The 20,864-nt window shown below is 45.5% G+C and overlaps 1 protein-coding gene across 2 annotated transcripts in view; it reads right to left on the bottom strand.

Moving 5' to 3' along the window:
- CACNA1C (calcium voltage-gated channel subunit alpha1 C) overlaps window positions 1-20,864 on the bottom strand; it is a 1,657,037-nt gene that overhangs the window by 548,046 nt on the left and 1,088,127 nt on the right. For both annotated transcript variants that reach the window (XM_086952879.1, XM_086952878.1), the window contains exon 24: window positions 6,835-6,942. In XM_086952879.1, coding sequence (XP_086809005.1) covers window positions 6,835-6,942 — 108 coding nt within the window. The remainder of the gene's footprint in view (window positions 1-6,834; window positions 6,943-20,864) is intronic.

Genomic DNA, 20,864 nt, shown 5'->3' with positions numbered 1-20,864 from the left:
TTCATTGCATCGGAAAATCCTTATAAACTGCTCCTATGAGCCATTACATATTCCACGATACAGCCTTACACTGCGCCCCTATACAGGAGCCGCTGCTGCTGGGATTATTAGAACATTTGCCATTTATGGTTCATTACATCGGAAAATCCTTATAAACTGCTCCTATGAGCCATTACATATTCCACGATACAGCCTTACATTGCAGCTTATATTTTTCAGTCCAAAGCTTCTGCCCCAGTTCTAGACTTAGCTACCTCTGCATTACCATTTCCCGCATGGTCTTTATATCTATTCCATGCAAGCTTGGAAACCAAGTATTTTTATTGCTATTTCAGTTGAATTCTGAAAAGTCTGATGACCTTATTCCACCTCTGCCTGCTACTTCAGTCAAGAACCTACAATACTAAAGCCATTCTATTGCAGTTAAAAGGCCTGCACAGGTAAGGGTTTTTATGCCTCACATCTATTTAATTCTGCTTTTTGGTACCATTTTCCAAGTGGCTTCCTTCTGTCTATCTCTCCGAACTGATAGCATTGCTTCTGGGAAGTACCGACTGCTACACCCAGTTTTGGTGTGGCAATGTTGACAAGCTGTTTAACACAAAAAGAGCTGCTCCCAGTTTTGTGACCTAAGTGCTACAGTGTTATTTCGTGAGTGCAGGCATCTCACAAAAAGTGAAAGACTGGTCTCACACACCACCTGGTGTCATGCTTCATCATCGACCAGACCTTGCCCTCTAAAAACTTGGTTTGATAGAGGGCGGGCATGCACCTGAAGACAGGGATGCACAACGCATAAGTGCACAGATGAATAACACAGTTTGTTGCATTTATAGCCACTCACTATGTTCTGCACATGTATGTGGCTGACTGGACAGTCTTCACCAAACCTGTCACCATGTTGCTATTTTGGATTTCACTCTTTTTGATTTTTTTCCATACGGGCTTGAATATATTAGCCGCACATCTGTGGAGTGTGATATTGATTTGTATTTGTATTTGTATCTGGGTTTTATATCGTGCCAACTCACCGACAGGTCTCAAAGCGCTTCTGACCAAGTACAGCAACAAGAAACAAGATGGAGGAGTGTGGGAATATCGACCTATCTTACGGGGATGTGAACGCGTCCTTGAAAAGTAAGGTCTTCAGGGGTTTCCTAAAGCGGGGAAGATTGGGTTCTCTACGAAGCACCTCCGGCAGCTTGTTCCAGATGGTGGGAGCTTGGACTGAAAAGGATCTGCCTCCTTTAGTTGCCAGTTTAAAGCATGGGCAGGATAGCAGGAAGGAGTCGGAGGATCGCAGGGCGCGCTTAGGTTCATACATTTCAAGCCTATCTTTTATATAGGCTGGCGCCTGTCCATGAATTGCTTTATGGCAGATGCACATGCTCTTAAATTCGACTCTCTGCTTCATAGGAAGCCAATGTAGCCTATAAAGCAGGGGGTAGGCGTGGGTCCGCCTGGGTAATCCGAATATTAGACGGGCTGCGTCGTTCAAGACGACCTGAAGACGATTGATGGAATTTTTTGGGAGACCTAGGTATAACGCGTTTCCGTAGTCGATTCTGGACACTATTGTGGCTGAAACAATGGTTCGAAGCATGTTCATTGAGAGTAGGGGGACGAGTTTACGTAGCTGCCTGATCAGGTTGGTACAGGAGCCAACCACAGCGGACACTTGGTTGGTCATCGAGAGTTCCTGATCGATTTTCATACCGAGGCTCTTTACACTAGGGCACGGTTTTGGGGTAGGTCCAAGTTCTTGTGGCCAGAACAAATCGTTCCAGGGGGAAGTAGAGGTTGAAACTACAAGGACTTCCGTTTTGTCTGGATTGATTTTTAATAGGTTGGATGAGATCCAATTTACTGTGAACCGTAGTATATTTTGGGCCATGGACTGAGCCGATGTTGTGTTGTCGAAACTCAGCAGCAGCTGAGTTTCATCGGCGTAGTTAAAAACTTTACAGCCCATGTTTGCCAAGGATTCTATCAGTGGCTGTAGGTATAGATTTAATAAAAGTGGTGAGAGCGCGGACCCTTGCGGGACTCCACAAACCAAGGCGCCCACGTCGGAGACCTGATCTGCTAGCTGGATCCTCTGCGTCCTCCCTAGTAGAAAGGCCGTTAGCCATTGGAGGGCTTGTTCTTTTATCCCGGACCTGGCTAGTCTGTCCAGGAGCAGTGCATGGCTGACAGTATCAAACGCCGCTGAAAGGTCTAATAATATCAGGGCGCTTGGCTTTTTACTGTCAGCCATGCATCTGAGCTCATCCAGTACTGACAGCATTACTAGTTCCGTGATATGGTGGGCACGAAAACCAGCTTGCCGCTCCTGGAGAAGATGGTGAGATTCCAGAAGGGGTGACAATGATTTTAACACATGCTGTTCTAGAACTTTTGATAGAAATGGCAACTGGGAGATTGGCCTGTAGTTCTTCAGGCTAGTTGGATCCGCCCCAGGTTTTGATCACCCCACTCAGTGGAACCCTCCCACCATAGTACGGTAAGGGTGGAGCCCATTCTGTTTATTATAGGTCCTGATGAGTGCCATGGACCCGACTGGGCCAACAGGCAGAAACATGTCGACCACTCACATCACGGTGGAAAGACAACAGAATCCCCAACACACCGACCATTTATTTTAACTACCATACAGATGCCAGTTACATTAAAATGAGTTTGACATCTTTAACCCCTTCGATGCTCATGACGGAATGGTTCCGTCATGAGCATCGGTTGAGCTGTGCTCATGACGGAACCATTCCGTCATGACCACACCCATTAACATTGGGGCCCAGCACCGATGATGAATCTGGGCAGCAGCCATGAGGTTAATGGCTTTTTAAATTTTACTTTTTTCGCAAAGGCCGCCACTTAGCTTTAGAAGTGCATCCCTGTCTTCAGGTGCATGCCCGCCCTCAATCAAACCAAGTTTTTAGAGGGAAAGGACTGGTCGATGATGTAGCATGACACCAGGTGGTGAGCGAGACCAGTCTTTCACTTTTTGTGAGATGCCTGCACTCACGAAATAACACTGTAGCACTTAGGTTTTCAAACTGGGAGAGGCTCTTTTTGTGTTAAACATAATTTTTGGAGGCTGCTTGCTCCTAGCGCCCCATGCCTCTAGTTCCCTTCCCTAGGTCTTCTTTGGGGTTCTTGTGGTTATACAAAAATGTTGACAAGTTATCCAACTAAAATATTTACGTTTTCCATGCACTCCTCGGTAATCTCCTGAGGTTAAAGTCTACTTTAAAATAGTATTCTTATACTGTACAGAAAAATACTCCTGCTCTTTTACAAATCCTAGCTACTTAAGCAGCTTTAGACTTAGCCTTGTTTTGTTCTGAGGGCTCACATTCAGAGGGCAACATCCAATGATCGAGGAATTTGTAAATGCTCACTAGGTAAAATGTACATTTCACTCAGTACAGTTTCATGTTGTCTTTGACTTTGCTCTGGAGCTGGCTACATCTTTGGTTACAACTAACGAGCAAAGATAAGGTTATTGGGGTATTTTCTTGGGGCGTGTTTAAACATATGCTTGATTGTTCTGATTCTGAAGCCTCCGCTACAGACACCCAAGTTAGAGTCAAAATATTACAGATTACCTTTGTCAAAAGAGCACAGATCACCTTCCGTAGAAGATAACACACGAGGTTAGGAAGGGTGACTTGGCAAATGCTGCTCAATCTCATACTTTAGATGTTTTGTATTGTATTGTAATTGCATTTATATAGCCTGGTGAGGCATCAAAGAGCTTTTTTCGGCGAGTATCACACTACTCCAGAACCCATTAAGGATTAGTGGGGAATTAGTATAGTGAAATATGAAAGTAATTTGAGTCGTGGATATGTTAGTCAGTTATTTGGATTTAGAAGGATAGTGGAGGGATAGAAGAGGGAAAAAGGTTTGTATTCGTACAGCAGTTGCTACCCCTGATGGGGTGTTGAAGCGCTTTTTCGCCGAGTAGCACGCTACTCTGGAACCCATAAAAGATTAGTGGTGAATTAGTATAGTTAAATATGAAAGTAATTTGAGTGGTGGATTTGTTGGTCAGTTATTTTTATTCAGAAGGATAGTGGAGGGATAGAAGAGGGGAAAAGGTTTGTATTCGTACAGCGCTTGCTACCCCTGATAGGGTGTTGAAGCGCTTTTTCGCCGAGTAGCGTGCTACTCTGGAACCCATAAAGGATTAGTAGTGAATTAGTATAGTGAAATATGAAAGTAATTTGAGTGGTGGACATGTTGGTCAGTTATTTGAATTCAGAAGGATAGTGGATGGATAGAAGAGGGAAAAAGGTTTGCATTTATATGACGCTTGATATAGTGAATGGATATCTCAGATTGATATCCAATTCTGGGAAAGAATGCTTAGAAGAATGAATGTGAGAATTTTTAAAGCGCAAAACTTAGCCTAAGGGCATCATGGCGCTAAAATCAGACACCATACAGGCAGCGCCGAATCTTACTTAACCCGACTTTCAGGGGAACAACCATGTCTTCAGTGCTTTATGGAAAGTGGAGTGTTCTTGTTGCCCCGAGAGAGTCCGGAAGAGAGTTCCACACATTTGCCGCCGCCAATGAGAAGGGAAGGTTTTAAGGACTGTTGTCTTGTTCATTGACACTTTATAAGGAACAGTTAATAATTGCTGTTGGAACCTACTTTTTCTACACCAATGAGCATGGCAAAAGGTAAGCTTGACAAAAAAATGTTGTGAATAAAGCTTTAAAAGAAATTATCTTGCGGAGAAATATTATACGTACTTTTTGCCCCACTGGCTGTGATTCATTAGATTGAAAATGATCACGCCAGACAGTAAGAAATATATGGAAATGTTGAAGAACTTCGCTAGGGCGAAAGTGAACTGGAAAGCTACCTAAACGTCTTCAGAGGCGACAATTGGGAACTTGGCAAACATCTACATATGCTACTACCAATTATCCTTTCATTTTGGAGTAGTGGGCTTGTACAACAAACAACATACAACGATTTGGGTGTATGAATGCACAATTAAGAGTTCAATTGTGTGCCTACGGAGGAAAAATTGGTCTCGAAACCTAGTAATGTGAGGAGGACTGTGTGTGCGTTTGTGTGGGCTTGTGTTTTTCTGAGGGAGCCTGCCCAGGAATAGGCCTGCTGCAGTGACCACTGTCAGTGACAGTGTTTTCTGTTGAGTCTGTGAGGACATTAGCCACCATGTTAATAAAAACCCTAAAAGAAATGCATAATCAACACATTTAATTGGATGAATCCATCTATCGTTGTGAATTTCACTTTTATGTCATGTCACCCTATGGGTCACTGGTCACCCACTGAAACTCAGAGAACAATATGGTGAAAGGATATGAAATTTGCCATATTTAAAAACCGTTGATCACCCAGTTGTCTTCAGTTCATTAAAATACTTTAAGAATAGGGTTCCCATATCAGTTTTGTAGACGAACACTAAGGAAAAATAAGTAACACCTGGAGTCCGTCAGCACATTGCTATCAGCAAGTCGCATGCATACAAGAAAAGGGCAGACCACAGTTTAAGAATGTCTTGCATCCAGTTCAAGATGGACATAGTAATCTCATAATGGCCTCCAAAACAAAAGCTTCTAGCAATGTGATAGATACAATGACAACAAATGGCCTGGAGCTTGGTGTGAATCAACTCCATAATATCAGAAGCAAGAACTGTACACGAGGGCTTCAGTTTGAGCACCCCTACTCCCATTTCGAGGATTGTTTATCCAGTATCCAATCTGTTTCTTAACAACATATCAACAAGACCATGAGAGCATCCTGCTAAATGAATAAGTATCCAATGCATAAACATTTTGTGAAAAGATACTTGCTATTAGAACCGCGAAAAAGGGATGTGGGTGCAGGTATAGGACTTTAAAAGCATTAAATAAGCACATTAAATGTGAAAAGATACCTAATAATTTGACCATGAAAGCCAACTGCAGGCAAGCATTTATCTTCAGTGGGATTGAAGAGGAAATGTGGAGCTATGAGTGTCCTCCTGAGTGTTCATCATTCACAATTTGGTGTACTGCTTGCAAACATTGCAGTCACTGAGCGCTGTCAGGAACAGGCCTTCCCTATCTCATTTGCCTCCTGAGTTAGGAAACCCACAAATATTGATAAGATGGATTGTGGGCAATGTATGGCACCAGGAGGGCAGTGCAACAATGGCATACATGGAGTATTAATTTTGGGTCCAGGATCGGTCTTGGAAGGCTGTCTCCTTCTTCCTAGCCACCTTCAATTAGTATGTGATGCCCCACAGCTAAAGAGTGCTTTAGTAGGTATCCATTTCTAAAGCCCTTTACACTGCTGTACTCTAGGGATATGCCATCCTGCACCCTAAATGGTGGGGATGAGGTGGTAGTTGAGAAATGGTGACTGACTGTACCACAGCCTAAACAGAGCTAAGCCAAACTTTGCTTTAAGTTATAATTGTCCTCGACTTCTATAATCAAATTAAGGAGTGGATGTGCTGAACAGCCAGTAAATCTTACAATTACAAGCACTACTCAGTTATTGATCAAACAGTAAGAAATGCTGATTAGGTTTTGGCCAGCGACGCGACCGCCATTGATATAGTATCAAGCATGCTGTATGAACACACATGGCAGTATTTAGCCCATTTGCTTTTGTTTGTAGTGGTGATACTGTATTGGGTGTACCATTTTTTCACAAAAGTTCAACCTCAAGGCAGTTTCAAGATACTTAGGACTCTTGACTCTTGACTCATCACTAAACACTTGCAGGCTTTGTACCACTGCCAGATCCAGCTGGTCTAACATTTGACCCAATGAATCGGTCCAACCTGCACAGCTTACCTTGAAGAGTTGGACTCCAATGCAGGCGAACATGAACTGCAGCAAGGTGGTGACGATCACAATGTTCCCGATGGTGCGAATGGCGACAAAGACGCACTGCACCACGTGCTATAAGATGGAAGAAAGTAAATCAAGTCAATATGGTTGGTCACACAGGAGGCAACAATCCAAATGTTGGATGGCATGAAGGAGCACGAATAGAATTCTGGCATTTCTATATGAACACATTTTGTTAACCAAGCAAGTTTAGCAAAATTAATCTGGGTTGAGGCGTGGGGCCAAGCCATGGAAGATGTTCCGTATCACAAGGGGTTCACTGAAACAAGTGTTGTCTCTTACGACAAGAGAAACACCTCCTGCCTTGAGTTTACAGAACTGAAGCATGGTATCTCTCGTGTATGAGGAATTGCAGCTTTACATAACAGATGCTATGAAAATACCAGTATATGGGGCTGGATGCATTAGTCGAAGAACACCGATCTACACACTACACAGGGTACTATCGATTCAAGAGAACAGGACAGGACCAATTGGGCTATTTAGGCTAGTGGGCATGGCTGCAGGTTTTGCGACTAAAGAGAGAAAGAATGCTTCACCTCTTATGTTGTTGCCCTGTGTCCCTAGCAGCTCGTCGCTCCCTATTCGGGCAAAAGTTTTTAACCTGGGGGGATCTTCTCCTGTAAAAACGCATGGGCTTTTTCTCTAAAGAAAAATAGACCGATGGATCTAGTTCGATTTGGCAAATTCACAAACATCTTGCACACTGCGATAATGGACATCGGACTGTAACTTGGGGGTGGGGTAGGCCCAATGACACCAGCTTTGGTCGAACTGGCTGTATATATTATGATTTTATAGTTTGAAGGTATGCTAATAATTAGTCTAAAAGTTTAAGCATCACGAACCTTGGCGATTTTATCTGGACTTTGTACCAAATTGTATTCGTTGACACAATAAAGAAATCATCAATTCACACACTACAAACACATTTTCTCAGACACCCTTTATTTAAATGAAAAATGTAGTGAAGTGACATACAGGTTAAATCACAATTTACAATGTATATGAAATGCAGCAGTTGAGAAAGCCAAATGAACTCAGCCTACCCTCCTACAATGCATTGGTAGTGAATCTGCATTTGGCACTGCACATCAGGTATTTGTCAGTATCTTTCTTTTAATAAATCTTTTTACTGGATTCAATAAAAAGAACAATACAATACAGAGCACTTTCGAAAATACGGTTTCATACACCTGGATATTACAAAACCCCCCCACCCCCGATCCTCTCCCCTTCATTTAAATCTTCAACATCGTTTGATGAATTTCCTATGGGCCGCTGTCTGCAGGTGGCAGGCATGTGTGGCGTGTTGTAAATATGACCTCTGTAGCCATTCCAGCATCCCTCAGATTCATAGAAAATCTTTTTAGCCAGCACGCACCACTCCATGTCATCTTTCTAGCTGTCTATCTGGGGTACTTGTTCTGCACCCCATGCTTTGGCAATGTTTCGTTTCACGATAGCCAGCTCCACAGTTAACCACATGCATTCCGTATGGAGAAGGTCTGTTCCCTCCCAAACATTCAAAAGGTACCATTTGGCTGTCGGGGTCAGGGGAGATCCACATACCTCTACCCATCTTGAACAAGGTAGTTGGGGACTAATACGTTGGAGGACATTCAATTGTACAAGGCAAAAGCTAGACCGTATGGCTACCTCTCTGGGTGAGGCCGTGGCTTTCTCCCAGTCATCATCTTCGAGACCCCCAGGTCATGGGCCCATTGCGCATGCATGTGTGCCAGGGCATTAAATGGTTTTGTGAAGTATTTTCTTATATGTCAGTGATATGGCCTTTTGTGGCATGTATTAGTCAAGTTGTTTGTCATCCAATGGTGTGGACTCTGGTCGTGCCATTGCCATAGGCAGCGCTGCCCTAAGTGCATGTCGGACCTGCAGGTTATGATATATCTCAGTAGGTGTCATCTGGTAGTCTTGTAAGTCAGTAAAAGGGACGACGTCCCCCTTTTGCCATAAATCACCCAACCTAGAAATGACAATTAAGTTCCACTTGTCAAAGTCCGGGAGGCGTCTCAATGTACCCAATGTGGCTGTGTCTCACATTGGTGTAGTCTGCATGATCTTCCCCTTCCAGCCCAGAATGCGAGTGGCGTGTGCCAGACATTAACCACTATAGCTGTTGGTTCCTTAAGTGGTAATTGTTATTATCAATTAAATCGCTTGATCTTATTACAGCCAGTATCACCAAGTATGTTAGTAACATCAGGGCAGAACAAGAGTGGAAAACAAGTCTGGCAGGCAGCACTAGTAGATGGATGAACAGATATTCGCCTTAAAGGACTTGGCCTGCGAAGGGAAATATTAGTGGTAGTAGTAGTAATAATAGTGATAATGGATAAGTTACTTACCTTGGGTAACGCCTTAACTGGTAGAGAGAGTACCTAGCCACGTTATCTTTAACTTTGAATTTTCCAGTCGTCTGACTGGATCTGGAAGATTGTTCTTTGAGCAATACCCATGAGTGCCGGTAAGTAGCGTCAGTCAGCTCTGCGTGACGTTGTCGTCCACGCCGGAAGTGATGAAAACAAGTTACTTACCTGTAACTTTGGTTCCCCAGTATTGGTAACTTTTATAGATTCCCATGCTATGTATCATTCCCCCGTCGTCGGACTGGGAGCCTCGGTAAAAAGAAAATACCATATCAGTAGGTACAAAAGAGAAACCTAGGCCTAGGCCTCATCTCATTTTGTAGCATATCCACCTCTTTTTGTAAAAGAGACCAAAAAAGTTGCAACAACCAATCAGAATAGCCTCACCCCATAGAACCCTCCTGAGAGAGCCTCAGAGCCTCAGATTTGCGTAGCCGTTGTGTAACAGTAACACATCTGTAAAAGGCTGAGCTTTTCCCAGGGGAGCAGGGTGGGCACATGGGAATCTATGAAAGTTACCAATACTTGGGAACTAAAGTTACAGGTAAGTAACTTGTTTTCTTGCCCCAGTATTGGAACTTTCATAGATTCCCATGCTTTGTATCAGAGTAGCTAGCAGTAAGCAATAACAGCATATTTTGTTACATGCGTATCAATACATCCTATTATACTGGTTATCATAGGAAGCAAACGTAACATGCCACCATAGAAAAGGAAAAGAGTATGTGATACAAAATGTGCAATACAGGAAGGAGGGATTGTAGGGAAAGCTCACCTCTCATTGAAAAAGATTCCTCAAGACTGCTTGTCCAACTGCAGCTTCGCTTCTCATTGAAGAGTCCAAGCAGTAATGCTTCGTGAACTTGTGGGTACTGCTCCACGGCTGCTCTACAAATGAATCTGATCGGGACCCCAGCGAATAGAGCCACAGATGATGAGATTGATCTCGTCGAATGAGCTCGAACATGTCTTTCCAGCGGCTCGCCCGCTTCTTGGTGACAAAGGTGAATTGCATTGGAAATCCAACGAGAGATGCCTTGTTTTGAAAGTGGAAACCCCTTCCTCAGAGCACTATAGGAAACAAAGAGTTGGGAAGATTTCCTGAAGCTTTTTGTGCGTTCCAGATAGAATTTCAAACATCTTTGGACATCCAAGGAATATAATGACCTTTCTGCTGGTGAAGATGGTCGAGGGAAAAAAGATTTCAAAACCACCGGCTCATTCAAATGGAAATCGGATGTGACCTTTGGAATGAATTTTGATTTGTTCTGAGAATTAGAGTGTCTTTCTTGAACTGCATAAAAGGTTCCACAATAGTGAGAGCTTGGAACTCACATATCCTTCTCACCACATTAAGGCTAAAAGAAGAGCTACTTTCCATGACAGAAATTTAAGATCTGCCCTGTGAATAGGCTCAAATGGGGTTCTCATGAGCTGAGCCAGAACTAAAGTGAGTTGCCAGACTGGAGGCGGAGGCCGGACTGGAGGAAAAACCCTGAAAAGGCCCTTTAGGAATTGTTTGATAATTCTCGCAGACCAAAGAGAAGGACCTGAGGATGTCCGCCTGAATCTAGAGATAGCAGCCAGGTGCACCTTGATGGAGGAATGGGGCAGACCTGACTTAGCTAGAGAAAGAATGTAAGGCAAAATCTGGTGAGGAGGTGAAGTGTACGGATGGAGATTCTGCCGCTGGCACCATATGCGGAAACGTTTCCATTTAGCATGGTAAGTCTTATTCGTACTTGGTGCACAGGCTTGAGATAGTACCTCCTTACACTCTCTAGTGAGGTTAAAATTCTGGAATTCTCTGTGTTCAGGAGCCACGCTGTCAATTGGAGTGAGCTCGGATCTGGATGTAACACTTGACCTTGAGACATTGTCAGTAGAGATGGAATGGGCCGCAGGTGAATTGGCTGGTCCTGAGAGAGTAGAAGAAGCTTTGTGAACCAGAACTGGCGAGCCCACGCTGGTGCGATCAGGATCATTCCGCAAGGTTCAGCATTGAGTTTCCTGATTAGCCTTGGAATCAGGGGTATTGGAGGAAAGGCGTAAACAAATGCGCCGGATCAGGCTATCAGAAGAGCATTCCCCAGTGAATCTTGATGGTGATCCCTGCTTGCGTAGGATTGGCATTTGTTGTTCTCTGGAGTCGCAAACAGGTCTATGGTCGGAGAGCCCCAACAGGAGAAGACCTCGTCGAGGGTGCCCTGATCTAGTTCCCATTCATGACAACTTGATCTTAGACGACTTAAGGCATCCGCTGTTGAGTTGAGTGTTCCGCTGAGAGAGAAATCCTGTGGAGAATTGCCCAATCCCATATTTCTTGGGCTTCCCTTGAAAGGACTCGGGATCTTGTTCCTCCCTGTTTGTTTATATAATGCACGGCCGTCGTGTTGTTCGTACGGACCAGCACCGTGGCATTCCGAATCCTTGGAAGGAAAGCTTGCAAAGCTAAATGAATGGCCTTGAGTTGTAGCAGATTGATGTGGAACTTGCACTGCTCGGGCATCCAATGACCGCTCACATGTAAATCCTACAACACTGCTCCCCAGCCTTTTAGTGAAGCATCTGTGGTGAGAACCATGGGAGCTTGAGCGATTGTAAAAGTGAGACCTTTTGAGATATTGTCACCTATCGTCCACCAGCCGCTTGCCCTTCTCTTTACTGGTGTCACCGTTATCTTGTCGTCGAATGAGCCTTCCGCTTGACACCACTGCTTGTCTAGTTGTTCCTGCAGCGGACGCATCCGTAGCCTGCAGTGCGGAATTAATGGTATGCAAGATGAAATCGATTCTAGGAGCGACTTGTACAGCCGGACTGACAGAGATCTCTTCTTCTGCAATAGACGAGCTGAGAGAATGAGTCTTTTCTGTCTTTCCTCCGATGGGAAGGCTTTGCAGCAATTTGTATCCAGAATGGAACCTAGAAATCTGACTTACCTGGATGGGCGGAGGACAGATTCGGACTTGTTGAGTTGTAGACCCAGTTGATTGAAAAGTTGAATGCAGCTGTTGACTGCTGCTCAAGCTGCTTGAAAGGATGGAGCCTTTATCAACCAATCGTCTAGGTAGGGTGAGACCTCTAGAGATTGTCTTCTGAGAAATGCCGCCACCGGGGCTAAGACCTTTGTAAATATCCATGGGGCGGACCTGAGACCAAAAGGAAGTACCTTGAATTTAAAGTGGCTCTTCGCTTCTGTGAAGCGTAAGAATCGCCTGTGAGCTGTATGGATCGGTATATGGAAATACGCGTATTCTAAATCCAGAGTTGCCATGTAGTCTCCTGGATTGAGAAGACGAAGAATATCCTGAAGGGATATCATTCTGAATGACAGTTTTATGAGATAGGTGTTGAGCTCCCTTAGGTCTAATATTGGACGCCACTTCTCCTCCGTCTTGCGAACCAGGAAGAACCTGGAGTAGAATTCCACTCCTCTTTGAGAGTGAGGCACAGGTTATAGCCTCTTTGATGAATAATTGATGGGCTTCGAGACGTAGAAGTTGCAGATGTTTTGACTCGGTGGCGTGGGGAGCTCTGGATGGTGGAAGCTGTTGAGCTGTTGAAATTCCAACGTGTGGCCAAAGCGGATGATGTTTAGGACCCACCGGTCTGATGTAATTATTCTCCAGCTGCATAGGCAATGAGAAATCCTGCTCCCCACTGATGTTACCGAAGGGGGAGGAACAGTAGAAAGAGCCAAGAGGCCGCTATTGTCGTTTAGATTAATCTCTCCCCTGTCGACCTTTTGTTGGTTGGCAAGAGAAAGATGATTGGCTTGGTCTTTGAGAACACTTTGGCTTGTAGGTCTGTGACGATTGGGCATATGAGGAGTATCGTTGTTGATATCCTCCTCTGTAGTTGGAAAAACTCTTGCCTTTTGCTCCACGGAATGGTACCTTAAGGTAATGTAGAGTGCCTAAGGACTTGGCTGTCTCAGTGTCCTTCTTGATATCTTGTAAGGCATTATCTATATGCTTCCCAGTAAGCATATCACCATCAAAGGGCAAGTCTAAAATCTTGTTTTGCACCTCAGGGCGAAACCAGGTAGCCCAAAGCCAGCCTTGTCTTCTTAGGACAGCCGAACCTGCCAAGGCACGAAAAGCAGTTGTGGCGATGTCCATGGCGCAGTCAATTATTTCCGAGGAAGATCGCTTCCCTTCCTCTAAAATCTTCCTTGCCTACGCCTTAGCACTCTCCGGTAGCTGATCCACAAACGGAGACATATCGCACCACATTTGGCGATCATATCGTCCCAAAATGGCAAGTGCATTGGAGGCACGAACTAGTAGACTTGACATTGACGAAAACCTTTTGCCCACATTGCCCAGGCGTCTACCCTCTTTATCCTGTGGGGAAGCCAGAGGAGTTGATGGATTGTTCGACTTTCTTTGTGCAGCCAGGGAGATCACAGAGAACGGCCTTGGTTGGCCAACCAGGCAAGCGGGACTACCATCAAGGGCCTTGTACTTCTTCTCCAGCCACGGTAGAACCGGAATAACGGTTGCTGGAGACTGCATGACCTTCACACCTTCAGACCACACATGCTCTATGAGCGGATGGATTTCCTGTATGGTTCTTTGAAATCATAGAGGAAGCAGTCCGATTGAACCGTCGTAACTGGAAGGCCAAACCTTTTAGAAGCTCTCTCCATGAGGTTATGGAAACCTCCAATGTCAACTGGAGGTGAATCTATCGGATCCGGTGAAGGAGACGGTGGATCTGGAATAATGTAATCGTCCCACTCCCTATCTGGGTTTGGGACGTCTGTTACATCTTGTCCATCATCAGAGGAATCGTCATCATTATCAGCACACATTTGACCTGAAGCGATGCCCTGTCTCTCTTCTGCCGGTTCCTGTACCCTTGGCTGAAGAGGAAGGAGGCGGTGGTGGAGGAGGTGGCTGTATGGATTCGGAGGGTTGGGAAGGAAATCTTCTCTTGTAATCCATTAACATGGCTTGCAGGTCATTGATCAAAGAGGAGGGCATAGAGACCATACCCTGTTGAGACTGTGAGGAGGCTGACGCTGTTCTTCGTATTAGCCATCTGAGTCAGAGTCCTGGTATTTTACCCGGAGCTGTAAGCATCTCCATATGGGCCATCCTCATCATCATCCTCATTCTCAGAATTGTCCTCACCTAGAATGCCGGAGGAAAAGGCGTTACCCTCTGTGGGGATGTCATATCCGGTGTAATTTGGTGTCTTTTTATTGAAATTTTCACTTTTTGTATCAACGACGGGGCCACTGTCGACGGGGTTGTCGTCGACTGCGCTGGCGATGGAGTCGTCGTCGACAAGAGTGTCGACATCGGGGTAACAGTCATCGTCGACAGCGGAGAAATCGTCGGCCTCGTCGTCAATATAAATGTAGGCGTCGTCATCGCCATCGTTGTCGTCGACATAGTATTTGTCGTCGTCGACACCACCGTCGGCGTCATCATCGTCGACTTAGAAGATATCAATCTCGTCGACGACGGAGAGAATTTAATACCGGTGGTCGACGAATTCGTCGTTGAGGCTGTCGTCGTCGCTTCTGTAGTCGACGGTCCCGTCCACGAGGTTGAAATGGGCGTCTGATGTATTTTCGCCGGCGTCGTCGACGTACCTGAAAAAGCCACCATCGATGAGCGGGTTTTCTTCTCAGATTTCGATTCCTGAGGTAGGGGAACAGGTTTCTTAAAACCTTTTGTTTTCCCAGGCGGTGGAGAGACAACAGAAGGCCCTTGAGACCCCTTCTGACTAGAAATCACCTCAGACGCCAATCCCTCTTTCTCCTTTACACCTCGGTAAGGAGATTTTTGGGGACTAGACCTACTAGACCTATGAGAGTTCTTTTGAGAGGCCTTAGAAGGAGGTTCAGTAGATGTTGAAGGGGACGACCTCCCCCTCTTTTTAGATCTTCTCGAGGAGGAAGCTGAGGAGGAATCCTCACTGTCGCTGGAAACAACCTCCTTTCTGGCCTTCACCCTCTGCAGCCAGGTCACAAGTCTTTCTTTTCTGTCTCTCAATTTTTAGTGTAGAAGGTCCTGCAGATCTTGCACTCAGTGGCTTTGTGGTCTGGGTACAAGCAATAAATACAATCTTTGTGTTTGTTTTCCACATATAGCCTCTTCTTTGAGCAGGTAGCACAAGCCTTGAACAAGGCCTTCTTCTCTTTATCCGACATTTGAAGAAAAAAGGTTGAAATTGGAGTTGTAGAAAGAAAAACTGAGCAGAGCTCAGAGGAGACTCCCTTAGCACACGTATGGTAGAAAGTCTGAGGCTCTGAGGCTCTCTCAGGAGGGTTCTATGGGGTGATGCTATTCGGATTGGTTGTTGCAACCTTTTTGGTCTCTTTTACAAAACGAAGTGGATATGCTACAAAATGAGATGAGGCCTAGGCCTAGGTTTCTCTTTTGTACCTACTGCTATGGTATTTTCTTTTTACCGAGCCTTCCAGTCCAACGACGGGGAATGATACAAAGCATGGGAATCTATGAAAGTTCCAATTCTGGGGCAAGCCTGAGTTACCTGTATAGGTGCAACCTCGGCACGCTGACGTCAGTTAATTTTCACAACTTTCCATGCCAGAAACACGGAGTCATGAAGAGTACAGACATTGATGTGTTTAAACTAGGGCCCTGAAAGGGAAGAAAACAAGTTACTTACCTGTAACTTTGGTTCTCCAGTATTGGTAACTTTCATAGATTCCCATTGCTTGTATCATTCCCCGTCGTAGAGATGGGAGTTCCCGGTATACATAAAATAGCCATAGAAATAGGTACAAAAAAAGAATTAGGCCTAGGCCCCTTCTAGTTTTGTAGCATATCCACCTCTTTTTGTAAAAGAGACCAAATAAAGAGAACAGCCAATCAGAACAGCCTCACCCCATAGAACCTTCCTGAGAGAACCTCAGACCCTCAGATTTTCGTAGCCGTTGTGTAACAGTACAACAGAAGATGCTGAAGGCTGAGATTTCCAAGGGGAGGAGGGTGGGCGCATGGGAATCTATGAAAGTGAACAATACTGGAGAACCAAAGTTACAGGTAAGTAACTTGTTTTTTTACTCCAGTATTGGACCTTTCATAGATTCCCATTGCTTGTATCAGAATAGCTAGCAGTCAGAACGCTCATTTTGTGAAGCAATACAGTGTTAAAAAACATTGCAAGATGCATCATGTTCAGTACAGAGATTGATCCCACACAGTCAATGGACAATAGAACAGTATTCAATCATCAGAGAAGAAACATCAAAGCATCTAGACTTGCAAAATGTGCGAAGAGCGTAAGCAAAAAAAAGGAAGGCGGGTTAGAAGAGAATTGAAAGAGGTTCCTCAGGACTATCTGTCCCACTGCAGCGTTACTACGTGTTGGGAAATCCAAGCAGTAATGCTTTGTGACCGAATGGGCACTGCTCCAAGTCGCTGTTCTACAAATGTCCCTGATAGGCACTCCGGCAAAGAGAGCCACTGAAGAAGACATAGCTCTCGTAGAGTGCACCCGGACCTGCCCTTTAAGGGGCTTGCCAGCTGCTTGGTGACAATATTGGATCGCGCTGGCAATCCAACGAGCAATCCCTTGCTTTGAAAGAGGAAAACCTTTGCTAGGAGCACTGAAGGCCACAAACAGTTGTGTTGACCTCCTGAAGTCTTTGGTACGCTGTAGCTAGAACTTCAGACATCCTTGAATGTCCAGAGAGTGGAGTGCCTTCTCTGCTGGCGTAGTAGGTCGCGGAAAAAAGGATTTGAGAATAATTGGTTCATTCAAGTGAAAGTCTGAAGGTACCTTTGGAATGAATTTAGGATGTGTTCTCAGTATCAAAGACTCTTTCTTAAACAGTAAGAAAGGTTCCTGAATAGTGAGAGTCTGCAGTTTACCCACCCTTCTGGCAGATGTTAAGGCGAGAAGGAGGGCCACCTTCCATGAGAGGAATTTAAAGTCGCCCTATGAATCGGTTCAAAAGGATGCCTCATGAGCGAAGTAAGAACCAAGTTAAGCTGCCGTATAGGCGGTAGAGGCTTAACTGGAGGGAAAACCCTAAAAAGTCCTTTAAGAAATTGCTTCACAATCCTTGCAGACCAGAGGGAAGGTCCAGAGGAATCCTGTCTGTATCTAGAAATGGCCGCAAGGTGTACTTTACTGGAACAATGAGCGGGACCTGATTTTACCAATGCCAGAATGTATGGCAAAATTTGATGAGGTGCAGAAGAGTAGGGATGAATGTTTTCTTGTAGGCACCAAAGGCAGAAACACTTTCATTTCAAGCGATATGTTTTATTTGTACTTGGGGCTTGAGCCTCAGCAAGTACCTCTCTACATTCTGACAAGATATTTAGATCTGGAAATTCTCAGTGCTCAGGAGCCACGCTGATAACTGAAGAGACCTCGGATCCAGGTGTACCACTTGGCGAAGGGCCATCGTCAGCAGGGAATGAATCGGCTGCAGATGAACTGCACGGTCCAGGGAGAGTAGAAGAAGCTCTGTAAACCAAAACTGGAGGGGGCCACGCCGGGGCCACCAGAATCATTTTGCAGGGTTCCACCTTGAGGTTCTGGAGAAGTTTGGGAATCAGTGGGATTGGTGTAAAAGCGTAAACAAAGGCGCCTGACCTGGCCATCGAAAGAGCATTCCCCAACAATCCCGGATGGTGATGCCTGCTTGCGTAGAGTCCGCAAATTTCTTCTCTGGAGTGGCAAAGAGATCTATAGGCTGAGTGCCCCAGAGTCTGAAAATCTCCCCCAGAGTGTTGTGGTCTAACTCCCACTGTTGGCTTATAGATTTCAGGAGACTGACCGGGTCCGCTGTCTGGTTGAAGACACCTGGAAGATGCTCCGCTGAGAGCGATATCTCCTGTTGTATTGTCCATTCCCAAATCGCTTGAGCCTCTTTGGATAATTGATGAGACGTACCTCCCTGCTTGTTTACGTAGTGCATGGCTGTCGTGTTGTCTGTATGGACCAGGACGGATGATTGTTGAATCAGCGGAAGGAAGGCCTGCAAGGCGAGATGAATCGCCCTGAGCTCCAACAGATTGATGTGAAGTAGACGATGATGGGCCAGCCAGCAGCCGCTTTCTTGAAGGTCTTGTAAAACGGCTCCCCAGCCTTCCAGTGAGGCGTCTGTTGTAAGATTGAGGAGCCGCAAAATGTCCTGCAAGGAGACCATCCTAAATGAGAGCTTGATGAGATAGGTGTTTAGCTTCCTCAGATCTATAATAGGGCGCCATTTTTCTACAGTCTTTTGAACTAGAAAGAACCGGGAGTAGAATCCTTCTCCCCATTGAGATCGAGGGACCGGTTCTATCGCTCCTTTGAGGAGTAGTTGGTGCGCTTCGCTTCTAGACCTAGAATATGAAGATGTCTGGATTCAGTGGCGCGAGGGGGCTTGGATGGTGGTTGATGTTGAAATTCCAGAGTATGGCCTCATTGAACTATATTCAGAACCCATCGATCTGATGTTATTAGTTGCCAGCTTCGGGAGTATCGGGATATCCTGTCCCCCCACTGGTGTTACAGGGGACAAAGGAACAGTAGGAAGAGCCAACAAGCTGCTACTGACGCTTAGAGGAATCCCTCCCCTGGGGCCCCTGTCGTCCTCTAGATGATGAACAAGAGAAAGAAGACGATTGGCCTTGCCATTGAGTATATTGAAGCTGGTATGATTCAGAGGGCTGCGAGTAAGAGGAATTGCACTGTTGTTGATATCCACCTCTGTAGGAGGGAAGGCATCTACTTCTAGCTCCACGGAAGGGAACCTTCCGGTATTTTCAAGTCCCAAGGGATTTTGCAGTTTCCATATCCTTTTTTATATCCTGCAGCGCATCATTAATGTGCTTCCCAAAGAGCGTCTCGCCATCAAAGGGAAGGTCCAAGATCTTATTTTGGACTTCAGGCCGAAACCAAGTAGCATAAGCCAGCCTTGGTGCCGAAGGAATGCTGCCCCCGCTAGGGAACAGAAAGCTGTTGTGGCAATATCCATTGCGCAGTCTATTATCCCCGAAGATGTTCTCTCTCCCTCTTGGAGGATCTTCTTAGTCTTAGCTTCCACTTTAGTATCCTCCGGCAACTGGTCCAGATAAGGAGACAGATCACACCACATCTGGCGATCATACCGTCCAAGAATTGCTAAGGCATTGGCTGCTCTGACAAGGAGGCTAGACATAGAAGAGCACCTCTTCCCGACATTATCCAACCACCTGCCCTCTTTATCCAGAGGTTTAGTTAGAGGGGCCGCCAGATTTTTAGATTTTCTTTGGGCGGCTTGAAAAATTACCGAACCTGGTTTAGTTTGGCTGACAAGACAAGCTGGGCTATCCTCAGGGGCCTTGTATTTTATCTCTAGATGAGGAAGGACAGGTATGACTGTGGCATGTGTCTTCATAATCTTGAGTCCTTCATCCCAGACGTGACCCACTATATTGGGATGGATTGGACTGACTTTCTGTATGGTTCCATAAAGTCGTACAAGAAACAGTCCGACTGTACTGATGGTATGGGCAGATCAAATCGTTTAGACGCTCTTTCCATAATATTATAGAAACACCCATTATCTGCTGGGGGGGAATCCGCCAGCCCCGGAACAGGAGAGGTGGGATCCGGAGTGATGTAATCATCCCATTCCCTGTCGGGATCCGGAATAGTTGTAGTCCCCTGGTCATCATCTGATGCATCATCCTGAACAGTAACCACTGGCTGCGGTTCTGGTAACTCCGGCAATGAAGTATGAGGAGGAAGTTGTGGTGTAACCGGATGAGCAAGTGGAGTAGGTGGCACTTGCATTGTATCCTGGATAGGAGATTGTGTAGGAAATCTCCACCTGTAATCCGACAGCATGAATTGTAAATCTGTGATGAGGAAGGATGGCATACAGACCATCTCCTGCTGATAATCCTCCTGAGATCTTAACTGGGGCTCATATTGTTGCTGATCCATGTAGTACTCTTCCAAGTCAGAGTCCTGGTACTTGACATGCAGCTGTGATGGGCTAACAGCAGCACTGTAAGGTCCGTCGTCATCATCAGAAAACTCCTCTTCTAGAAGGAGAGCAGGAGACAGAGGTGTCACCTTCCTGGGAGAAGTCACCTCTGTTGTAATGCAGTGTCTCCGAATTGGAATTGCCACATTTTGTATCGTCGACGAGGTTGTCGACGGAGCCGCCGGCGACGATATTTGAGTCGTCGACAGATCGAGGGACACCGTCGATGTGACCGTCGTTGAGACCGTCATCATAATCGTGCTCAAAGCCGCTGTTGTCGCCGTCGACATGGTAGCCGTCGACACCATCACTGGCGTCATCCTCGTCGATGTGGATGTCGTCAGTGTGGACATCGACGACAGAGTGAACAAAGCATATGTGCCTGGCGTCGTCGTCGAAGCCGTCGACGTCGATCCCTTCATCACTGGTGGAGACGAAGAAACTCTTGTCGATGAGCCCGTAGTTGGAGCCAAAGAAGACGCTGGCAAAGTCTTGGAAGTCGTCGTCGACGGAATAGATGTTGTCGTCATCGACGAGCAAACTTTTTTCTCAGCTTTACCATCAGGTGGGACAGAATCTGTTTTTTTAAAAAGTTTTCGTCCTTTAGGGGGTGGAGAAGAAGAAGGGAC

This window comes from Lissotriton vulgaris, chromosome 1_2, assembly GCF_964263255.1.
Source record: "Lissotriton vulgaris chromosome 1_2, aLisVul1.2, whole genome shotgun sequence".
In the NCBI taxonomy this organism is placed as follows: domain Eukaryota; kingdom Metazoa; phylum Chordata; class Amphibia; order Caudata; family Salamandridae; genus Lissotriton; species Lissotriton vulgaris.
Note: the sequence above shows the minus strand (reverse complement) of the source record. Positions and strands in the feature narration are given on the sequence as shown.